The sequence below is a fragment of the Martes martes genome (assembly GCF_963455335.1).
Source record: "Martes martes genome assembly, chromosome: 6".
Taxonomy (NCBI): domain Eukaryota; kingdom Metazoa; phylum Chordata; class Mammalia; order Carnivora; family Mustelidae; genus Martes; species Martes martes.
Genome location: NC_137893.1, coordinates 26,896,520 through 26,919,516, shown reverse-complemented (window position 1 = coordinate 26,919,516; position 22,997 = coordinate 26,896,520). Strand labels below are relative to the sequence as shown.

The 22,997-nt window shown below is 35.1% G+C and overlaps 1 protein-coding gene and 1 pseudogene across 3 annotated transcripts in view; both read right to left on the bottom strand.

The window, feature by feature from the left end:
• Positions 1-375: 375 nt before the first annotated feature.
• On the bottom strand, positions 376-881 carry LOC308344861 (cofilin-1-like; annotated as a pseudogene). Its single transcript has one exon. The product of its transcript is annotated as a cofilin-1-like (transcript).
• A 2,418-nt stretch (positions 882-3,299) lies between these two features.
• Positions 3,300-22,997, bottom strand: part of HACE1 (HECT domain and ankyrin repeat containing E3 ubiquitin protein ligase 1) — a 117,301-nt gene continuing 97,603 nt past the window's right edge. For both annotated transcript variants that reach the window (XM_080806231.1, XM_080806230.1), the window contains 5 exons: positions 21,054-21,185; positions 14,117-14,215; positions 13,768-13,838; positions 4,838-4,951; positions 3,300-4,290 (listed from right to left, as the gene is read on the bottom strand). In XM_080806231.1, the coding sequence (XP_080662357.1) occupies positions 4,188-4,290; positions 4,838-4,951; positions 13,768-13,838; positions 14,117-14,215; positions 21,054-21,185 (519 nt within the window). In that variant the 3' untranslated portion in view covers positions 3,300-4,187. The remainder of the gene's footprint in view (positions 4,291-4,837; positions 4,952-13,767; positions 13,839-14,116; positions 14,216-21,053; positions 21,186-22,997) is intronic.

Here is a 22,997-nt window from a genome sequence, read left to right as displayed (position 1 = left end):
AGACAAGCACAGAGTCATTATTGAGGTTAGAAGTTACCAGCATGGGGAAAAAGAACAGGTAGGGAGGGGATTGGGGTGTCATAAAAAATATAGTACCACCCACCAAACTGGGGTGCCTGGGTAGGAGTACTTGGTCTGCTTCAACCCAAGAGGAATCAGCTCAAAAGTGGCTTGGGAAGGCTAGAACCATCAGGGATGGATGAAGGAGGCAGGTCTAGGGGGCAAGGAGGCTGTTTGGCAACTAGGGTGAAGGGACTGCCCTCCCCTTGCTGGTATCCCTCCAGCCCTTCGGGTTTAGCAGGAAGGGGTTAGCCTGCAACCCTCATGGGCAGGTCTTAGGCTGCCAGGTGTTCCAGGCAGGGGGCTGGAGGGGGTTCACAAAGGCTTGCCTTCCAGGGAAATAATGGCATTGCCCCCCAACTTCTCTGCCAGGGTACATCAGTCCATGACTTCCTCATAGCAGTTTGCCTGTAATTCATGCTTGATCTCCATCAACTTCTTCATAATGGCGTCCTTGGAGCTGGCATAGATCATTTTGCTCTTAGGGGTGCAGACTTGGGTGACCAGAAAATAAACATTAGGTCCTCTTTCTTGCTCTCCTTGTTCTCACAGGTTGTGTCATAGAGGCATACCAGCAGTCCTTGTCTGGTAGCATCTTGATAAAGGTGGCAGAGGGGTGGTCTACAGTCTGGCCCACATGCCCTACCACGATCTCCTTGCCCTCCTCCAGGTATTAAGATGTTCTTCTTGCCCTGGCTTAGGCAGAGGAGTACCACCTTCTTGCACTTCTCACCTCCTCTGGTGTTGAGGATTTATGCACATACCCTCAAGTCACTGAACACCTCGATGATGCCATCAGAGACTGCCATATCAGAGGCCATTTTCCATAAGCAAAAGGGAGATAACAAGGAGAGTCAGGAGAGAGGATGGCCACTGCCGCTGCTGCTGGGATCTGACTGGAAGAGACTTACTTTAAGTTAACTACATTATAAAATAGTAAGTTTTGTGGTTATGAAAATATTGCTTATTGCTACTGTTATGGGATTTTTATAGATCCAATAAAAACCTATTATTAATGCTTACTTCCCTTGATTAAAGAGACCAGTGTTTCTTTTTACATATATCACATAGAAAATAACTCAGGCTTATGTTTTAGACAACTAGGAAAAAAAGGTTATTTTAATGAAAAAGTTTTTATCCCATCTTATAATGCTTTCCCACATATAGCAGTAACCCATGGCCCAGAAATCACTCTTGTGTGAAACTGCCCCACATATGTTATATTTATTTATACACTAATCACTCTTCTATATACCTTATTTCACTTAACATACTTTAGAGACATTTACGTATCAGTATGTATAAATCCATTTTATTCTTTGCAAATACTATTTAATATTCTACTGATGGCTGTAATTTATTAGTAATCCCTTACTGATAGGCATTTAAATTATTTCCAGTTTCTCTCTTCTTATACAGATATCTTTATGACATGAACAAGATTATCCATGAGATAAATTCTTTGAATTGTTGAGTAAAGGACTATGTGTACATTTTTTAAAAATCTGACATTGCCAAATTGCCTTCCAAAGAATTTGTACCAATTTATACTCCAGGGGAACATTTCTGATCAACATAGATTCTTTGAAGCAAATTCCAATGCTGTCAATGGCCAAGAAGGTAACACAAATGAGGGAAGCAGGATGGGGTAAAAAGATGGTAGACTGAAGAGCATGAATATTCAGTCAATGGAATAAGTGGGTTCTCCTTAATTGCGGCCAACTATGCCTTCTAGGAATCAACGCCCAATATTGTTAGTGTCCTACACTCTCAAAAGCCTAAAATCTAGACTTCTGCATGAAACCTTCAGATTTTTTAAATGTTGACAACTCATTTTAGAATTTTAGAATTGGCATGACAAACAAAACTGTGAGTAGAAATCATCTCCAAATTGTGACCTTCACTTTAAAGCTTTCATTTCTGGCCCCATATCCAACCCACAAAGACTGTCATGCCTCTAGGCTGCATTTAGCATACTGTTTTAAAGCTGGGATTTCCTTACATTACATTTAATTTCTGGACAGACTAGAAGATTTTATGAACTATGTCATCAGTATTCCCTCAAACTATGTGAACAATTTAATCTACTCTTGCCGAGATGTTTTTATTAATCAGTTTCCTACACTATGGTCCTTTGCCTTATATTTTTATTCCTTTAAAGTGCTGGTTCCTCTGTTTTCTCCACTATATGGGATCACTACATGTTTTAAGGTCAGAGTCATTTTCCTATGAGAATAATCTTTTACCCAAAGGGGATAAAAATCTCTAGTCATTTTTCTATGCGACTTTGCATTCAACATATCCATGTACTTACGGAAGAAACTGTGGGAATAAGGTATATTAAAAAGACTTGCTGCCTCTCACTTAAATAGTATTTTTAATCCATATAAAATACTTTATATTAACTACATTCTTATGGTTAAGAGATAAAGACAACATAAAAAAATAAACCCTGAAGTTGTTAAATCTGTACAAAAAATACTCAAATTCAGGGGTAAAATACCATGAAATTTTTAATATTTTATTATCTCTCCTATATAAATACTTGCAAAAGGACTAATCTGACAAAGCCCAATGCATTGAATGATTATATAAAGAAACAAACGTTTGTTAAACATTAAAATCATAAGCAATGTAATATTTAAGAGGTCAGTTGCCTATTTGAAAACTCAGAAGGCAACAACCTCTTATACAAATGAATTTTGAAAATCAAATTTTAAAAATTTTTAGCTTCATTTATTATAAATAAGCATTTAGTCTTAATTTTAAAGCTGTCTTTTTAAAGAATTCCTAGTTTTAATATTAATTTGCTCAGAAATTCTTTTTATATGTAATATATAAATATAAATAATAAATATAAATACATATTCTATATATGTAAATATATAATATATAAATATATATATAGACCTGCAAAAACAAAAGAAGATCAAAAGACATATATTAAAGAAGCTTTATAATATAACAAAGTTTTCAATATATATTGAAAATATGACCATCTACTCATAGGAAAAAAAATCTGCATGAATCATTTTACCAACATTGATGCCACCGGATAGTATACTTTTAGTTTCCAAAGGCAAAGTCCTAGACATTATAAGTTCCTCTGCTAGCACTTTTAAATACGTGAGTGTTCCTACTTCCCCTTAAAAGGTATGCTGTAACAACTGAGGTGGATCCTTTCAAAAGAAAACTGGATTAGATCACTCTAAAATTTAAAAACCCAAAGCTCTGTTGTTAGGCACGTCATTTATCTCAACATTTTAATCATGAAAAATAAACAAGAATAAAAACTTACATATTTAAGTTGTACTCTGCACATTGGACTACTTCTTCAAATATGTTATTAGAACTCACAGATAAAACAAAAGCAATAAAAACAATGTGTTAAAATATTATATTTAATTTTACCTAAAATATAAATTAAAATAGGACATAAGACTTTGAGACCACAATATATATATGGGAAACTGACCACTGAAAGATGCAAATAATTCATACAATATAAGCTTTAATATATAAATTAAATGTCATTTCATCAGCTGTTAGTCACATCACTCTAAATTTTACATTATATATTAAAATATTAAAAAGCTAAAAAACATCATTGCAATATAGATTCAATATGGGAAAATACATATTTGTGGCTTTATACACAACCTAAATTAATTCACTCTATACAACAGTTTTCCAAAATATAAACAGCACTTTACATGCAACAGAACATACCAGGTTGGGTGTCCTAATACAATTTTATAGGAAAATAAAGAGAAAACACCCTTTTAACAAGACAGTTAAATGGTAGAGGTGGAATGTAGAATAAGGTTTCGCCTTAACACAATCTTCAATTAGAGTAAAGAAATATGAAAAAGGACAATTTCTACTACTTTCAATTAGCATTTTTTAAATTGAAGACTACTGTGATTTTATATTTTCTAATTGTATCACAAACAGCAAACATAAAAGGGAAGCGGGAAGGGAGGGTAGAAAGCGTGATCCTTTATGAATTTTAAACATCAGCCCTGCCTGTGGGCTGCATTTAGGCTCCTTTTCTGTTGACAGTTTCCTAAATTATTTCTGCCACTCTGAATTGCGCATCAGTAATCAGATGAATTTTCCAGACTTCTTTATGCCATTGTGTAACCATAGCTGCCACAATGTAATGCCACAAGAAGTCTGTCCTTGAGTATTTCTTTACTTGGGTATTCAGGTAACTTGAGCATGTTGATGCTTAAAAAGAAAAATATACCATCATTAAATAGGAAATCTATGAAATTTCTGATTGTTTTGTCTAGCAGTGAAAACACTACTCAAAATTAACATAAAACCACCCTCTCAAATTTACATTCAAATTGGAAAACCCTGAAGTAGTATTTAAAAAGAAAAAAAAAACAAAACTGCTGCATTGCTGTTTCCTTTAGTATGCAAATGTAATAGAAAAAAATAAGTTCCTTTCAGCCTAAAATAAATAACCAATAAGGGAATTTAGTTTGAAGTGATGGTGTAACTCAGTGATACTTATGACAGTGTAACTTCAGTGATACTTGAACTACATTTAATTAAATTATAGATAGGTAGTTTCCTCAAATATTTTCCCTACCAAAAAAGGGAAAGGCAAGGGATTATGCTGGTACTTATTTATCAGTGATTCCAAAATGCTGAAAACAGATTACTGTTGAGGTTTTCCTCTCAATGCAGCAGTACAGTAATCAGACCTTTAATCATTCAAAATTAATCAAGACAATTCACAATGCAGTAAATAAACATTTTAACATACCATGTGCTTGAAGTTGGTAGGAGATTTGGAGTATATGGCACAGCAGCAATTGTAAAGTTTTGCAATCCACTTCCACCCATGATATTAGCAAATCCACCATGTGGGACCCTGGAACTAAAAGTTCATATCTTAGTAAGTTGTAATCAGGAAACGAAAATCTTTGTGATAGATACATTTCAAATTATAAGTTATAGAGTTAGAATAAATTCAACTCTAGGGCACTGACAAGATAACATTTTTGGTTCTACAAAACTCCAGCTCATTATTAAAAGATGCTTTGTGGCCAGTTAGCAAGCTTCCATGGAGAACCTCTGTCCACATTTCTGTAAGCCATACCATGCTTCCAATTGGCCATTGCACATACCTCTATTATTGCACATAGCATACTGCATGTACAAGTATTTTCTCTGTGTCTCCCCCTACTCAACTGGGACTAATTTGAGGACCTAAATGTGTCACATTTGTATTTATACCCTTGGGGTTAGCAAAATGACTGGCATCTAACAGACATTCATTAGATACTTGCCAAATACATGGATGTTTGCTTGATTAATTCAGGCAACAGAGAGGCTCTTAGATGTAATCCAAACAATTTCCCTATATGTGAACAATATCTAGGATCTGATGGGGTTCAGGGCAGGCCATCCCCAAATATGCCACTTAGGCATACTGATTATTTCAAATTAAAGTTACTTAAAAACAACCAGTGCAAAAAGGACACTTAAACCTTCCTCTGTCTGGCTGAAAGCAGGAAATAAATCTCCCCTATGAAAGGTACTCTCTCTGTACCAGAAGGTAAAGAAACATCCTATGACCAGAGATAGGCAATTCAGGGCTAAGAAGGCTATAGAAACAAACCTCATAACTTCTTCCCCGATTTACTACTCCAAGCACTAACTGCTTTGTCTTTTCAATCCCTCAAAAATATATTGTTTCTTTGTCTAAAAGGTGTAAATCCTGCTTGCTTACTTTGGTCACTTCTCTGAGATTCATATTTCTATGAGCTCCAAAACATATGAATTAAATTTGTTTTCTTCCTGTTAATCTGTCCATGTCAATTTACTTCTTAGACCAAGCAGAATAACTTTAAAAGGTAAAGAAAAATTTTTCCTCCCCAACAGGTCAAAGGATTTTTGTTTTGTTTTTCACTGTGGGAAAACTAGAATATTCTTTATATTTCTGTTCCAAAGAGTCACAATATCAAATGTATTTCTTTTTTAATGTCACCTAACATAAACATAAAAAGACCACATTCAAATTTGAAAACCCTAACAAAATACATACAGTACTAGAAAATTTAATCTTGGGTACATGGCTACAGAGAATACAATCACAACTTCCTAAATTCTATTGTTCACATTTGAAAGACATTATTTCAAATTAGCTTTTATATGTATCACGATTAAACAAAGTAATCCTGTAGAACATTTTGTTTTTATTTATTTATTTTTTTAAGATTTTGTTTATTTGTCAGAGAGAGAGAGAAAAGAGAGAGAGAGCACAAGCAGGGGGAGCAGCAGGCAGAGTAAGCAGAGGGAGATGCAGTCTCCCCGCCAAGCAAGAAGCCCAATGAGGGACTCCATTCCAGGACTCTGGGATCATGACCTGAGCCGAAGACAGTCGCTTAACTGAATAAGCCACCCAGGCGTCCCAACATTTTGTTTTATATTGAGATGCTATAGTACCTTCTAGATAAGTAAGAATGATAACAAAACAAAACAAAACAAATTAATGTATAGGTACTAAAGGTATACTCAAATGCAGAAGTCTACCAGTATTAGAAATGTTTTCTAACATGGGATTCTTAGTACAAAGCATAATTCAGTTCATTAAAAAAAAGAAGTTAAACTTTAGCCAAAACCATCTTGAAAAAGAAGAATAAAGTTGGAGGTTTCACAGTTTGTGATTTCAAAACTTAAACTACAAAGCTATGGTTATCAGAAAAATGTAGCAATAGCATAAAGCATAAAGACAGACATACAGAAATAGAATAGATTATCCCAAATGAACTCTTGCATATATGGCCAAATCATTTTCAACCGGAATCCTAACACTCAATGGGGAAAGGACAATCTTTTTAACAATTGTGTTGGAAAAACTGGATATCCACACTACCAAAACATGGAATTGAATTCTCACCTAATACCATAAACAAAAATTAACTCAAAATAAATCAAAGATCAAAGCATGAACTATAACCACAAAATTCTTAGAAGAAAATAGAGGGGAAGAGCTTCATGACACTGAATTTGGCAATGATTTCTTAGATATGACACCAAAAGTACAGGCAACAAAAGAAAAATAGATAAATTGAACTTCATCGAAATTAAAAACTTGTCCGCCACAGGACACCATCAACAGAGTGAAAAGGCAGTCCACAGAATGGGAGAAAATTATTTTCAAGTCACAAATCTGATAAGGAATTGATACCCAGAAAATAAACAGAACTCCTACAACTCAACAAAAACAATAAAAACCCAATTTAAAAATAGGGAAAGGACCCAAATAGACATCTCTCCAAAGAAGATTCACAAATGGCTTATAAGCATATGAAAAGATGCTCAATCAGGCGCCTGGGTGGCTCAGTTGGTTAAGCCACTGCCTTTGGCTCAAGTCATGATCCCAGAGTTCCAGGATCGAGTCCCGAGTTGGGCTCCCAGTCTGCTTCTCCCTCTGACCTTCTCCCCTCTCATGCTCTCTCTCTCAAATAAATAAATAAAATCTTAAAAAAAAAAAAGAAAAGATGCTCAATCAACATCACTAGTATTGGGGAACTATAAATCAAAACCACAATCAGATATCATTTCATACACATCACGATGACCTGGATGACCTTTTTATTTTTTTTTAATTTTTGTAAAGATTAATTAATTTATTTATTTTAGAGAGTGTGTGTGTGCAGGGTGAGACAAAACGAGAGGGAGAGAGAATCTCAAGCAGATTCCCTGCTGAGCACGGAGTCTGACATGGGGTTCGATCTCACAACTCTATGATCATGACCTGAGCCAAAATCAAGAGCTGGATGCTTAACCGAATAGACTGAGCCACCGAGGGACCCCCAGGATGACCATTTTAAAAAAAACACAAAAATTTTTAAAAAAAAGGATATAACAAGTATTGGAAAGGATATGCAGAAATTGGAACACTTCTGCATTGCTGGTGGGAATGTAAAATTTCTATCAGCTGTGGAAAACAGTAAGGCTGTTTCTCAAAAAAACAAACATAGAATTACAGTATATAGCCCAAAGAACTGAAAACAGAGACTGAAAGAGATTATCTGTACATCCATGTTCATAGCAGTGTTACTCATAAAAGCCAAAAAAGGTGGAAGCAACTCAAGTAATCATCCATGGATGAAAGAATAAGCAAAAGGTGGTATATAACTATAGTAGATTATTATTTAGCCTTAAAAAGGAAGGAAATTCTGACATATGCTACAATGTGGATGAACCTTGAGGACACTATGCTGAGTAAAATAAGCTAGTCACAAAACGACAAATGATACATGGTTCCACTTATATGAAGTACCCAGAGTAGTCAAATTCAGAGAGAGAGATAATAGAATAGTGGTTCCAAAGGGCTGGAGGGAGGGAGTATGAAGAGTTAGTGTTTAACTGGTACAATTTCAGCTGCAAAAGATAAAAGACTTTGGGAGCTGGATGGTGGTGATGGTTGCACAACGATGTAAATGTGCTTAATGTCACAGAACTGTACTTAAAAATGGTTAAAGTGTTAAATGTCATTGTACTTTCTGCCACATACACTACAAAAACTGTGGGAAAATGCACCAGAATTTTGTTTAAAATCATAAATGATATGTATACATCCATCGGGGGAAAAAATCCAATCCACAATCCAATATAAATAAATCTCTAAAAAAGAGCAGTTTTCTTTTATAGCTGGGAACTTGTTTGGTTGCTATTAAATGCTTTACTGATGAAATGCCTGAGCTTACCTTAGAAATCCAAATGAATATTGAAAGTCTTGTTAATAAACACTAAAAGAATAGCAAAAGAATAGCTAAAGAAGACGTGGACACGTGTGTAAACGGAAATAAAATTCTACATTAGTCTACGCCTATTAAAAGGACAACCAAAAATGAAAAGGGCTAAAAAGCCAAGCTGTTCTCAATTTCCTGTAGAGGTAGAATTTTAAAGTACACCACTTTATCAGAATAAGATAAGAAAATGAAACTTGACAAATTAATATACAGTATTTCAACATCAGAATGATTAATCTAATGTTTTTCATATAACTAAATTTTGAAAAATATGCTTAAAAATCAGAAGATTTCCCAATTTAAAGATCTAAACTAAAATTATACTATAAACTGCTATTCATAAACAATTTCTGAAATTTTATTCCTCTTCTTCTAAACTATAAACAAATATGACTGGGCCCCATAATTGAATAACCAGTGAATATTATCCTAAGATCATGGCTCATCAAGCTTAAGCATGTATGAGAAAAATAAATGAAATGGTCTTTGGCTGAATATTATGACACTTGGATCATACAATGTAAAATTACAGTCAATAAAAATGACACACTTCTATTATAGACACAAAGAAATCATCAAGTCTGATTTTCATTATTCTTGAGTAAGTCATTTAATTAAGATAGTCTTATAGACCAACAAAATAATGTTACACCCTAAAAATATTCAACAAGTACTTTTTGCATTGGTTCTTGGTTCTAATAATTAGAACACATTTGACTTTTCAGGAAGGTTGCACTAAACTAAACTATGGACACAGAGAAAGATACTTTAATATCTAATATAAACAGATAATCAGAATTTTCCAGAAAGTGCTACTGAATAAAAAAATACATGCTAAGTTTAGAATGGTAAACGCTCTATACCTACACTTAAGTCTAATTAAATAAAAGTTAAGGTTTAAAAAAACTGAAAAATTAGTCTGAATTCAAAACAAGGACTCTGTAGACTAAATGTTGAAAGGTAGACTTCTTCAGCATGATGGTGAAGCTTAGCTCTGTGTTGTTCCTCTCAGCTTCCTTGGCTTCTATTTACTCACATCCCTCACCTCAGTTTAAATGGATTCACAAGCTACACTTCATGACCAGTTAAATAATAAACAGTGCAATTCTTTTCAGTACTGCTAACCATGACTATATGTTTGACCTGGGAGAGGCACTCTGTATTATTAATACAAGAGTTTTTCATTCTCCAAGAGCAGCAACTTAACAGACATTTTTAGTCCCAGAGAACTTGAGTAATTGTAATTGTTATCTGCACTTTAAAGACTCATACCAACCAAATCATGGTGGTGCAGACATAATAATCCATTAAATGGTGTTTAGATATAAATCATTTAGAAAACAGTAAGAGCTCTACGTCAATACATAAACTAAAATAAAATCCAGATGGCTTAAAAATTGGAAAGTAAAAATAGGAACTATAAAAAGTTACAGAAAAAAATGCAGATAAACATATATATAAAATCTTGGGAGTGGGGAAGGAGTTATAAAAACAACAAAGAAAAGTACAATGATCAACTTACAAAATTAATACTTCTATTTTATAGGTTTTATAAAGTAAATTTATAATTTAAATTACATGGGCATCTGTATATTTAATTTAATGAAGTTAAAAGGCAAACAATAACCTGGGAAAAGTTATTTATAAGGTTAATGTCCCACATAAAGAACACTTAGGGGAACCTGGGTGGTTCACTGGGTTAAAGCCTCTGCTTTCGGCTCAGGTCATGATCCCAGGGTCGGGATCGAGCTCCACATCAGGCTCTCTGCAGAAAGCCTGTTTCCTCCTCTCTCTCTCTGCCTGCCTCTCTGCCTACTTGTGATCTCTGTCTGTCAGATGAATAAATAAAATCTTTAAGAAAAAAAAAAACACTTAGAACTGAGTTTTTAAAAATGATGACAGGGCAACTGTATGGCTCAGTCGGTTAAGCATCTGACTCCTGATTTCAACTCAGGTCATGATCTCAAAGTGATGAACTCAAACCCTGTGTCTGGCTCTGTGCTCAGTGAGGAGTCTGCTTGGGATTCTCTCCTTCTCCCTTTCCCTCTCTACCCCCCAATACTCCCCACCAAGCTCTCTTTCTCTCAAGTAAATAAATCTTTAAAAATAAAAAAATAAATGACAATAGAATGCATAATAATTAAGACAGACAATTCACATAAGAACTATATAAATAAAAAATTATATAAAAATAGAAATGAGGGTGCCTGGGTGGCTCAGTCGGTTAAGCATCTGCCTTTGGCTCAGCTCATGATCCTAGGGTCCTGGGACTGAGTCCACATCGGACTCCCTGCTGAGCAGGGAGTCTGCTTCTCCCTCTGCCCCTCCCCCCTGCTTATGGTCTCACTCTTTCTCATGCTCTCTCTCAAATAAATAAAATCTTAAAAAAAAAAAATTATATCCTGTACTGATAGAACAAAAGGAATAGGTCCTCTCATTCCCTGTTGGTATGAATACTGGTAACTTTCTGAAGGGTAAAAAAACCTGATACATACTGTATCAGGTTATAAAAATTTATATACTTTCATATCCAAAAATTTCTCTTCTAAGAATTTTTTCCATATAAATAATCAAACTGGCCCACAAGTGTATAAATGTAAGAATTCCTTATTTGTTCAGCATTACTATAAACAGGAAAACAGACAATACCAATTAAGGTCCATAAACTAAAGAATAGGTAGCCATGAACAAATTAGATCTATAAATGGAAAAATTTTTAATAATATATTGCTAAATTCAGAAGTTGTAAAAGAGGAACGATGTTTTTAAAAAGTAAAAATTTATGGGACACCTGGCTGGCTTAGTTGGGAGAAGCATGAGACTCTTATTGGGGTTGTAAGTTTGATCCCCAGGTTGGTTATAGAGATTACTTAAATAAAACTTAACAAAAAAAAAAAGAAAAGTAAAAATTTATGTATGTGGGAAAATTTCTGGAACCTCAGACACTAAGATTAGAAGTAATTCTTTTTATTGAAATTGTCTAATCCTCCCACCTAGAATATATAATTTTCAATTCTTTCCATTAAATTACTCAAATCTCTGGGTACTTCTTGGCATTAAGAAGCCAAAAAACTGGGCGCCTGGGTGGCTCAGTGGGTTAAAGCCTCTGCCTTCTGCTCAGGTCATGATCCCAGGATCCTGGGATTGAGCCCCGCATCAGGCTCTCTGCTCAGCAGGGGGCCTGCTTCCTCCCTCTCTCTCTGCCTGCCTCTCTGCCTACTTGTGATCTCTGTCTGTCAAATAAAAAAATAAAATCTTAAAAAAAAAAAGAAGCCTAAAAACTACAACAAAACACTAAAACAAGGTTTTATTTCATATCTTTAGTCTATAATCTGTGAGTATTCATGTTCCCTTTTTTTTAAGATTTTATTTTTAAGTAATCTCTATACCCAACATGGGGCTCAAACTTAAAACCCCAAGATCAAGAGTCTCATGCTTTCCCAACTGAGCTAGTCAGGTACCCTGAATGAATATTCATATTTTATTTATTGTTTAAAATTAGATTACAGTGTGACCCCCCCCAACTATTTTTCCAATTATATAGTTAAAGGACTTAGAAAATAAAGTAAAATATTAAAGTATTATCTCTGCATAGTGGAATTACCTAATGGATTTTCATTGTCTTCTATCTATATTCTTCATTTTCCAAATTTTCTTTTTCTTTTTTTTTTTTTTAAGATTTTATTTATTTATTTGACAGACGGAGATCACAAGTAGGTAGAGAAGCAGGCAGAGAGAGAGGAGGAAGCAGGCTTCCTGCTAAGCAGAGAGCCCGATGCGGGGCTCGATCCCAGGACCCTGGGATCATGACCTGAGCTGAAGGCAGAGGCTTTAACCCACTGAGCCACCCAGGTGCCCCTCCAAATTTTCTATAATGGTTATAGATTACTAGAAATAAGGAAATACTGGACTTTAAATAACATATATATTTTATAGAGATATACACCCACAATTATGTTTTTAAGATAGACAGAAAAAATAGAGAAGTAAATACACCAAATTGTTTACAGTAGTTATTGCTGGCAGGGAATGGTGTTCATTATTTGATCTAATTTATAGATCAAATATATAGATTTATAGAAGAACCATATACAAATATAGATTTATAGAAGAACCATATACATTTATGATGGAACAAATGAACTATATTTCCATAAAGTGGAGGGCACAAATAAAATTCTAAGAATGAAAATCAGATTTTTTTAAACATCTTTCATTAATGTAACTTAAAGGAGGTTAAAATCATCTAGTTTTCCAGTATCTATATTTAATCAGTCTAAAAGTAGAATTTTCAAAGATATTTGTGCTATCACAAATTATTTTTTAGGCCATGAATCTTGAGACTAAAATCTGTTAAGAGGGATGTTTGGGTGGCTTAGTTGTTAAGCTTCTGACTCTTTGTTTCTGCTCAGGTCATGATCTCAGTCAGGGTTGTGGGATCAAGTCCCATGTCAGGCTCTGCACTCAGCACAGAGTGCTGCCCCTCCCTCTACCCCTCCCTGGCTTGTGGAATAAAATCTACAAAAAACTTGGCAAGAACTGGAGAAAAACTGTTGAGTATGGATACTATATGTGTTGTGTGTATGTGTGTATATGTTGTCCAACAACAGACAAATATTAAGAATTTGGCACTACCACTGACTTACCGACAGAATGAAAAGATTACCAAATTATAAAATACAGTATATATGCTGATTGTCCTGACTGGAACAGTTTATTTTTTTATACACTAGTATGCATTAAATAAACATTTATTGAGCACTACCATATTTTATCCTTAACAGCTAAATAAATCTTTGTTTAATACCTAAAAAAATGGAAAGGGAAGTAGAAACTGACAATTCAAAGGAATAATGCATTTTGGTTGGTTAGGCCACCAAAACTGCAACACATTAAACTCTTTCCACATTAGCATAAAAACACTTCTTACCTGCCAGTAACAAACTGCAAGAGAAGAACTCTCTCCTCTGGAGTAATGTCTTCCACAACTTCCCAGAACCACTAAAAACAATAAAAAAACTTAATTCACATTTCAGAGTAATTGCAGACTTCTTAATACCTGAGAAATATGTAATATTCATAAAGCATATTTTATTCTATAAAACTCATTTATCAAAAATGCTTTCATACAAAGCTTTCATATGCAATATTCCCAGGAGAAGAGTTTAAGGAAAATTTTTACTTTGTTAATTAATGTAGGTTTTCATCCAATAGTGCTGAAAAGCTTATAAAATTAAATGGCAAACTTAACTTCATTCTGAGCTCTAGAGAGATTTTACCTGAATAACGGGATCCTCTCTTTCATAGCCACTTGTGTATTCTGTATTTCTTATCCAATCACTCACATCAATTTCTGGCATGCCAGAAAGCAGTAGCTCCTTTGGGGAAGAAGAAAAGTATTTCATTAATCTTCATTGGGAAAAAAAAAAGTTATTACATTTAAATAGTAAATTTGCCTTAATTAGAAACTAATCCCATGTAAAACTGATTTATTTTTTTGACAGTTTCTGCTGTCATCAATAACAAGTACTACATGGGAGAGAACTCTTCATACTGATAATCTCAAATATTGCTGAGATGTGGAAATATCTCCACATTTATACAACTTCATTAAAACATAAGAGACAAATAAATAAACACATACACAACAAGTCTACATCTGCAACATTTTTTTGAATGTTATTATTTTGGGTTTATGTTTATGTTAATGTATAAACTTGTTAAATTCTAAATTATATGCTCAACATGAATGTGACAACAAAGACCTGAATAAGTCCTGGGTTAAACAAAAGAAAAGATCATCAAGAAACTCTAGTCACTAGGAAAAAGGAGTAATATAATAAAAAGAGGTAATATAATAAAAATAGTCATTATTTTTAAAAAAACAGTACAGATTCAGGCCTTGGAAGAACTCTATTTTGGAATGCTTTGGATCCTCTAAAGCCAACATTTCCCGGTGTGAGAAAAAAATACAATTTCCTAAAGATTTTTGGTAGTCACCTTTTTTTTATGTGAAGATCATCAAACAAAATAGTAATCAAATAAACAAATATGAAATTAAGAATGTAAAAAATAGCATTATGTTTTCCAAGAGAAAACTGAACATGGAAAGAGCTTGTCCAGATGGCTCAATGAGCCCGTATGTCACAACTGGATGTGTTTATACAGTCAGATAAGGCAATGACTATACTATACTTAACCAAATACTGACAAGCCAGATCAGCAGAGTTTGTTGTCACAGACATAGATACAGTGTGGTTCAAAATCATGTCTCCTATAACAACTACCCATACCTGACTAGTACCGAAGTGTGCTCAGAAGAAAATTAATGAAGACTAATATGAGGTGGGATGTGACAACTCTTGGGATTTCTAAGATCTATTCAGAGTCTAAAAGTTTCTCCCCTTTCCAACATATCTGAGGCTGGATTTTCTTCATTTAGTTCAAGCAAACAACGTATTACAACTGATTGTATGCAGAAGCAGATATGAGAACCTAGTTGTCTTCTATTAGCTAGATATTAAAAAAACCTACAAAAATGTAAAACATGCCACTCCTCTCACTTTAAGCTATTTTAGCTTAATTCTGAAAAATGCAATTTTCAATTTTTAAATGTTATTTATATTAATATGTAATGGTTTGTTATTTCTACATTAAGGAAATATTTTATGTCTTTTAATTTCAAATACAGTAAACATCAATTAATAAAACCCACATAAACAAAAACTTTTGTTGTAAGGGTGTCCTAAATCCAAAAACTTTGAGAACTGCTGGTCTGGGGTGTATTTTAGTCTTCCTTTCCACAGTATTATAAAATACTTTTACTAGATGGGATATTCTGATTAGTCTCCATTTTAACAATCCAGATATATTCCCCACCGTTCTTTGCACTCTTCTGGGCCCCAGGAGACCAATTCTTGCAGACTGGCTCTCTTGCCTATCAGCTTTAGGCTGGGCTCCATCACTGGAAAACAGGCAGGATTCTGGAGGTGAGGATATTTTCTGCTCCCACTTTGCTTCAGCACAACTTTGCAGGAGCCATGTATCCTCAACTATAGCTACTATCAGGCTGCCTCTCATTGGTACTTCACGCTCTCCCAGGGTCCTCGTAATAGCCCCCCACTCTCACCCACAATCTCCCATTCTGTGGTCTCAGTTACCGCAGTCAACTGTGGTCCAGAAGCAGATAATCCGCTTTCTGACATACTGTCAGAAAGTCAATAGCAGTCTAATGCTAAGTCACAATACCTACGTCATTCCCCTCACTTCATCTCATCACAGACATTTTATCTGACATCATCAAAAGAACAAGGGCGATTACCACACAATAAGATATTTTCAGAGACCACTTCATATAACTTTTATTATAGTATACTGTTATAATTATTATTGTTATAAATATTAATTATATTATTAGTAGTTATTAATTTCTTACTGTATCTAAATTTTAAATTAAACTTTACCCTAGGTATGTATATTTAAAAGAAAACATAAATATACAAGATTCAGTACTATCCATGGTTTCAGGCATCTACTCTGGGTGTTGGAACAGATTCCCTCTTCATAAGGGGGGGGACTACTGTAATTCCTCTACCTATTTCTTCAATTCTAGGAGTAATAAAGCTTTCCACTGTTGCTAGTCTCTGGATGCCTCACCATACTCTTGTTATTCTTTTTTTTTTGTTTTTTAAACATATAATGTATTATTTGTTTTAGGGGTTACAGGTCTGATTCATCAGTCTTACATGATTCGCAGCACTCACCATAGTACATCCCCTCCCCAATGTCCATCATCCAGCCATCCCATCCCTCCTCCTACCCCTCTCCCCTCCAGCAACCCTCAGTTTGTTTCCTGAGATTAAGAGTCTCTTATGGTTTGTCTCCCTCATTTCATTTTTCCCTCCCTTCCCCTATGATCCTGTCTTTTCAAATTGCTCATATCAGTGAGATCATATGATAATTGTCTTTCTCTGATTTGACTTATTTCACCTAGCATAATACCCTCTAGTTCCATCCACCTCCTTGCAAATGGCAAGATTTCGTTTTTTGTTATTCTTACCACTGCCACACCTCTATAATAGCTCCTTTGTTAAAGTTTCCATCTGAGCCATCTGGGGAAATTGGCAAGACACTGATACAGATCTGCCAAAAGTGAGTAGGGACGAATTTTATACATTTCTTACAAGCCATGAGAGTTTAATCTTCTTCCCTTCTAAAGATAAGCTTTTAATAATATTAAGTATGCTTCCATTATTAATAATTATAAGTAAAAATGACTGAGACTATATTCTCTCAAGAAATTTAAAGCATTTCATGAATATATTATTATAACTTTTGTGAAAAGGAAGAAAGATCTTTATTATCCCATGAACACCTAGGCAAAAAAAAAAAAAAAAAAAAAATTACACTGAGTAAAAACAAGTAGATGAAATGGGAATTCCACAATAAAAAGAACATACAGCAAGAAGATTTCAAGTCCCAATCAATAATTTATTGTTTTTTAAAAACATGACAAAATAAATGAATTTAGTCTGCTGGAAATGGGTGTAACACATATATCCCATACGAATGGCCAGCAATTGAGCCATGCAAATGTTCATAGCCATTAGCTTATCTAGTATTCATATGGTTCAATGTGTTAATTCCAGATACACATCTAGCTTAGATTTCTGTGCCAACTTTTTTTTTAAAAGTTTCCTATCCCAATGTAGCATACTCCTTTTCCTATGAAAGACAAAGTCATTCTAAAACCAAGTCTCATTTATAACTTTTGCTTCTGAGAGACAGTCTGGCAATACTGATGAAGACCGACCAGGTCTAGAGCACAGAACATGGGTTCCCAGTCTGGCTCTAACACATACTCTATGAACAGGAGGAAAATCTGTACCTTCTTTGGATTAGTTTTCCTCATCTATAAAATGGGAATAATAATACTTATATCAGAGATCTATTGTAAAAATTTTAAAAGTTAATAAATTTAAAGTGCCTGGTAAATACCACATTTTAAATAATAATTTTCATCACTGCATATATCAGGATCATGCTGACAATACTGCTCTTTCCAAATAATCCCTCCATCTCAATCAGCTCAACATAGTAAAGCCAGAGTCTAAGACAGATGAGGAATCCTGACCTAACTTCTAATACAAACCACAACTGAAAATTTAACAGTAGCAGACCAAAATATGAAAGATAAAGGAATAAAGAAAGCTTTTAGAAGAAAACATGGGGAAACACTTTCATGACCTTGGAATAAGAAATAGGTTCTTAAAGGAGACAAAAAAGATCCATTCATTTAAAAAAGGAAAAAACAGTGATAAACTGAACTGTTTTAAAACTAAATACTTTTATTCACTTAAAGATACCAGAATAGAAGATATTCACAATATAGATAACAAACACTCCTATAAAGAATCCTATAAATCAGTAACAAAAAACCAAACAAAACAAAATAGAAAACACAATAGAAAAATGGACAAATTACTTGAGTAAACACTTTTTTTTTTTTTTTAAGATTTTATTTATTTATTTGACAGAGAGAGAGAGAGAGAGAGAGAGAGAGAAAGCACAAGCAAGGGGAGCAGCAGACAGAGGGAAAGGGAAAATCAGGCTTCCTGCTGAGGAGGGAGCCCAATGTAGGGCTTGATCCCAGGACCCTGAGATCATGGCCTGAGCTGAAGGCAGATGCTTAACCCACTGAGCCACCTGGCGCCAGAGTGTAAGTGGCCAATGAACATATAAACACACTCAACCTCATTAGTCATTAGGTAAATGAAACACCACTACTGATCCACAAAAATGGTAAAAATGAAAAAGAAAATATCAAGTGCTGGTGAAGACATGGAATACCCAGAACTCTCATACCTATTGGTGGGAATACAAACTGACACACCACTTGAACTATTTGCAAATTATCTACTACAATAGAATAAATGCACACCCTATGTCCCATGTCCCAGCAATTACATTTTAAGATGCACACATACACCCTCCTAAAGACATGTATTAGAATGTTTGTAACAGCACTACTTCAAATAACCCAAAACTGAAAAGTACCCACCAAATGTTCATCAGGCATAGACCTCTCTCTCTCTCTCTCTACACACACATACACACACACATACACTGACACAATGAAATGTTATAATGTAATAAAAAGGAACAAATTACAACTTCATGCAACAATATGTACAATTCTCATAAAAAGTTGAGCTAAAGAAGGCAGATATATTTAGGTGACTTCTCCATTTACATTAAGTTCAAAATAAGAAACCTAATCTATGGTATTTTTAGAAGTCAGAAGGGGAAGACTGGGTGGTTCAGTCCATTAACCACCGGACTGTTGATTTTGGATCAGGTCAAGATCTCTGGGTCATGAGATGGAGCCCCACATTGGGCTCCGTGCTCAGCAGGGAGTCTGCTGGAGATTCTCTTTCTCCCTCTGCCTCTGCCCCTCCCCATTCTCAGGTTCTCTCTAAAAAATAAATAAAATCTTAAAGAAAAAATATAAGACTGATGAATCACTGAGCTCTACCTCTGAAACTAATAATATACTATATGTTAATTTACTGAATGTAAAAACAAGAAGAATAATAATGTTAATGGAAAAAAAAGGTCAGAAGAGTAGTTCCCCATGAAGAGGGATAGTGATTGGAATAGAACAGGAGTGGACATAAGGGGTGCCAGGATTTCTCTGTTTCTTGATCTGGGTGCTGGTTTTATGGGTGTATTCAGTTTGTAAAAATTCATCAAACTGTACATTATGATGCATATACTTTTCTCTACATACACTATAAATCAATAAATCTCATAAAACTGAGCAATATCAGTAAATCAGGAGGCAAAGTTTTTGTCAATTATTTACATTGTTGCTATTTGTTTTTTTTTACACAGAGGTCCAGAAGATAATGTAGAAGTCTCTGTTTTGAACTCACAAAGCTGATTTAATGTAAGTACAGTACAGAAAAAAGTCAGATTTCAATCATGTTTAATAATAGTTCATAAGTACTCCTCCATTTTTAAATGCTAAAAATAACTTACTGCCATGTAAAAACTAGATGAGTCCATACTAAACAAAACCATTAATCTTAAACCTAAAAAATGCAAGCCAAAAAAAAAAAAAAAAACCCTCAAAACTGACATTTAATGAAACTAAGTCACAATGGACTTCGAAATTAACTCGCAAATTTTATTCACTTTTATACTAAAGGCCTATGGGGTCCTTTACTTCTCTCCTAGCACCCAACTAAGAAGCCCAAAGTGGAATAAAAGTAGAGGTCAGCCCCACAGGGTGACTCAGAGAGAAAGAGAGAGAGAGAGAGTGTGTGTGTGTGTGTGTTTGGGGCTAGTGTCCGGAAAAGTATAGGAAGCCACATGGCCGAAGGCTTTGGGGTTTAGGGTACTCAAACCATGCACTTGTCAATTTATTTGCAGGACACCTGGGTCCATCTGAGCCCTGGTGTCCTCGTATCAGCAAATGGGACCCAGAGAGCTGGTGTAGGGTATCTCAACTAGCAGCCAGAACACCTCTGGGAGATTTCGGCATCTTCTAGGGTGAGATGGGCCCATGTACTCCAGGGTCAGGGGAACAGGGACCCCTCAGTTGGTTGAGTGTCTGGCTCTTGGTTTGGGCTTAGGTCATGATCTGAGGATTGTGAGACTGACCCCCACATTGGGCTCCAGGCTTAGTGTGAACTCTGCTTAAGACTTTTTCTCCTTTTTTCTCCCTCGCCCTCTGCTCCTTCCCCAACTCACACACGCTCTCTCTTACTCTCAAATAAATAAATCTTAAAAAAAAAAAAAGAAAGAAAAGAAAGAAAGAAACAAAGATAGTTTACAGTGTTATACTGGAAAACATCCACTTTTAAGTTTGAACTCACAACAGTTCAAACATATGTTGTTCACGGCTTATGCGTTAACTATAATATGAATATTGCTTTTGAGAAGACTGGCCTTCAACATCTCCCATGTAAAATACTCTGAAAATGTACTCCATTTTTGTTTTCATTTCACACTAAGGAATTGTTACTCTGGCTATTAAGCTTAAGAGAAGCACAATCACAAATCTTGTAAGAAATCTCTAAACAAGAACATCAAACCATAGTGTCGTATTATACATTATTTTATTTACCATAGTACTCCAAAATTATTTCTGAATTATAGCGACTGGAGTTTTGTGTTGTTTTGTAACCAAAATGAACTGATGTTTTTCCTTACCAATTCATATTCATCAAACAGCTGTATGAGAGAAGGTGGAATGAACATATGAAAGCCCTGCAAAAAAGCATTGATCTGAGGCTGAATGGCTCTTGTCATTCGAAGTTCAGTAACAAGCTGAACATACTCCGCCTATTAAAAAAAAAAAAAAGTGATTTTTTTTTTCAATTTCACATACTTAATATAATGTTGATATAATCACTCTTCATTTAAGAGGTAAGGGGTTGGGGGCGCCTGAGAGGCTCAGTCAGTTAAGCCGCTGCCCTCAGCTTGGGTTGTGATCCGGAGGTCCTGGGATAGAGTCCCACATTGGGCTTCTTGCTGAGCCTGCTTCTCCCCTGCCTGCCATTCCCCCTGCTTGTGCTTACTCTCTCCCTCTGTCAAAAAAATAAATTAAAAAAAAAAGAAAGAAAGAAAAAAAAAAAAGGAGGGGTGCCTGGGTGGCTTAGTGGGTGAAGCCTCTGCCTTTGGCTCAGGTCATGATCTCAGGGTCCTAAGCAGAGAGCCCGACGTGGGGCTCGATCCCAGAGAGAGACTTCTCTCTCTCTCTCTCTCTGCCTGCATCTCTGCCTACATGTGATCTCTCTCTGTGTCAAATAAATAAATAAAATCTTAAAAAAAAAAAAAAGAGGAAAAGGTTTGGAGACACCATTATTCAAGTATCTCAGTAAACCCATAATCTACCAATCACTGAGCTACTTTGGCCAAAATCCTAGGAATAAATCACCCATGATTTCTCTCACACGGTGTATCAGTGAGTGCTATCAGGACTACCTCCAAACAACATTCTCAAACCAACCCTGTCTCACCATCTCCACCATCCAGCACCCTGGTCCAAGCCATCATCATCATCTTCATCTGGGTTACTATAATATGTGGTGTCCCAGTTTCCATTTTTGCCTCTGCACTGCTTCTCTCATACCACCAACTAATCTTTTAAATATATAAATAAATATTTTCTATATAATTTCATATATAATTTAGATCACATCATTCCTGCTCAAAGCCTTATAGTGAGGGGTGTCTGGGTGGCTCAGTCAAGCACCTCTCACCCACCTTAAAAACAAAACAACTTTGTAAAATATAAATTACTTTCCTAGCCTTTAAGACCCTAAATGATCCAGTCTCTATTGTGCCCTCTCATCTCATTTCTTTCTACTCTCCCCCTTGTTCATTCTCTCTATTCCCCAAATATAAGCTTATTCAGGCCTTAGTGTCTATACTTCCTCATGTCTCTGACTGAAGTATCTCATTAGAATGTAATCTCTCTGCAGGCAGGGGCTTTGTTTTCTAGTATATATTCCCAGCTCCTAAAAAGTGGCTGCCACTTTGTAAATGTTCAACAAATATTGAAAGAATGCATACATTCAACAAGTGTATTTAATACATACTGAGAACTTGATAAAATGGGTCATTTAAGCATAGTTGACTTGATTCTAAATTAAGGTAAACTACTTTTACACATTTCATTTTAAAATACATCATTACAGAAAACAGTATCACTTAAAATTTAACTGGTAATAATATATTTTGGCTCAGACAATCAAATATTACATATTTATCAATCAACTCTATCAATTGTTATCATTTGTGTATTTTAAATTACCTCTAAGTGAAACTTTGCGACTAAAAAGCAATATACTATACATAGTTCTTACCTGGCAGGTATGAATGTTCTAAAGGGAGTAGAGAAAGTCTATTTTAGGTTCCTTCTTTATTTTGGGGGGCACTAATCCAATGCTGTGCCCCATCCCACTTCCTAACTCTACCCCAGTGGGGGTTAAAATCCACAAGGACTGAGCTAGCAAGTTATACATAACCACTGCCTATGAATTCTCCATACATGTCAAAGCTATAGAAGTGTCATGGTGGAGTCCATAGTTCTCCCCAAACCCACATAGCTCCTGGTGCAATCTAGCACAGGGAAAGCTGTCATCTCTGCTA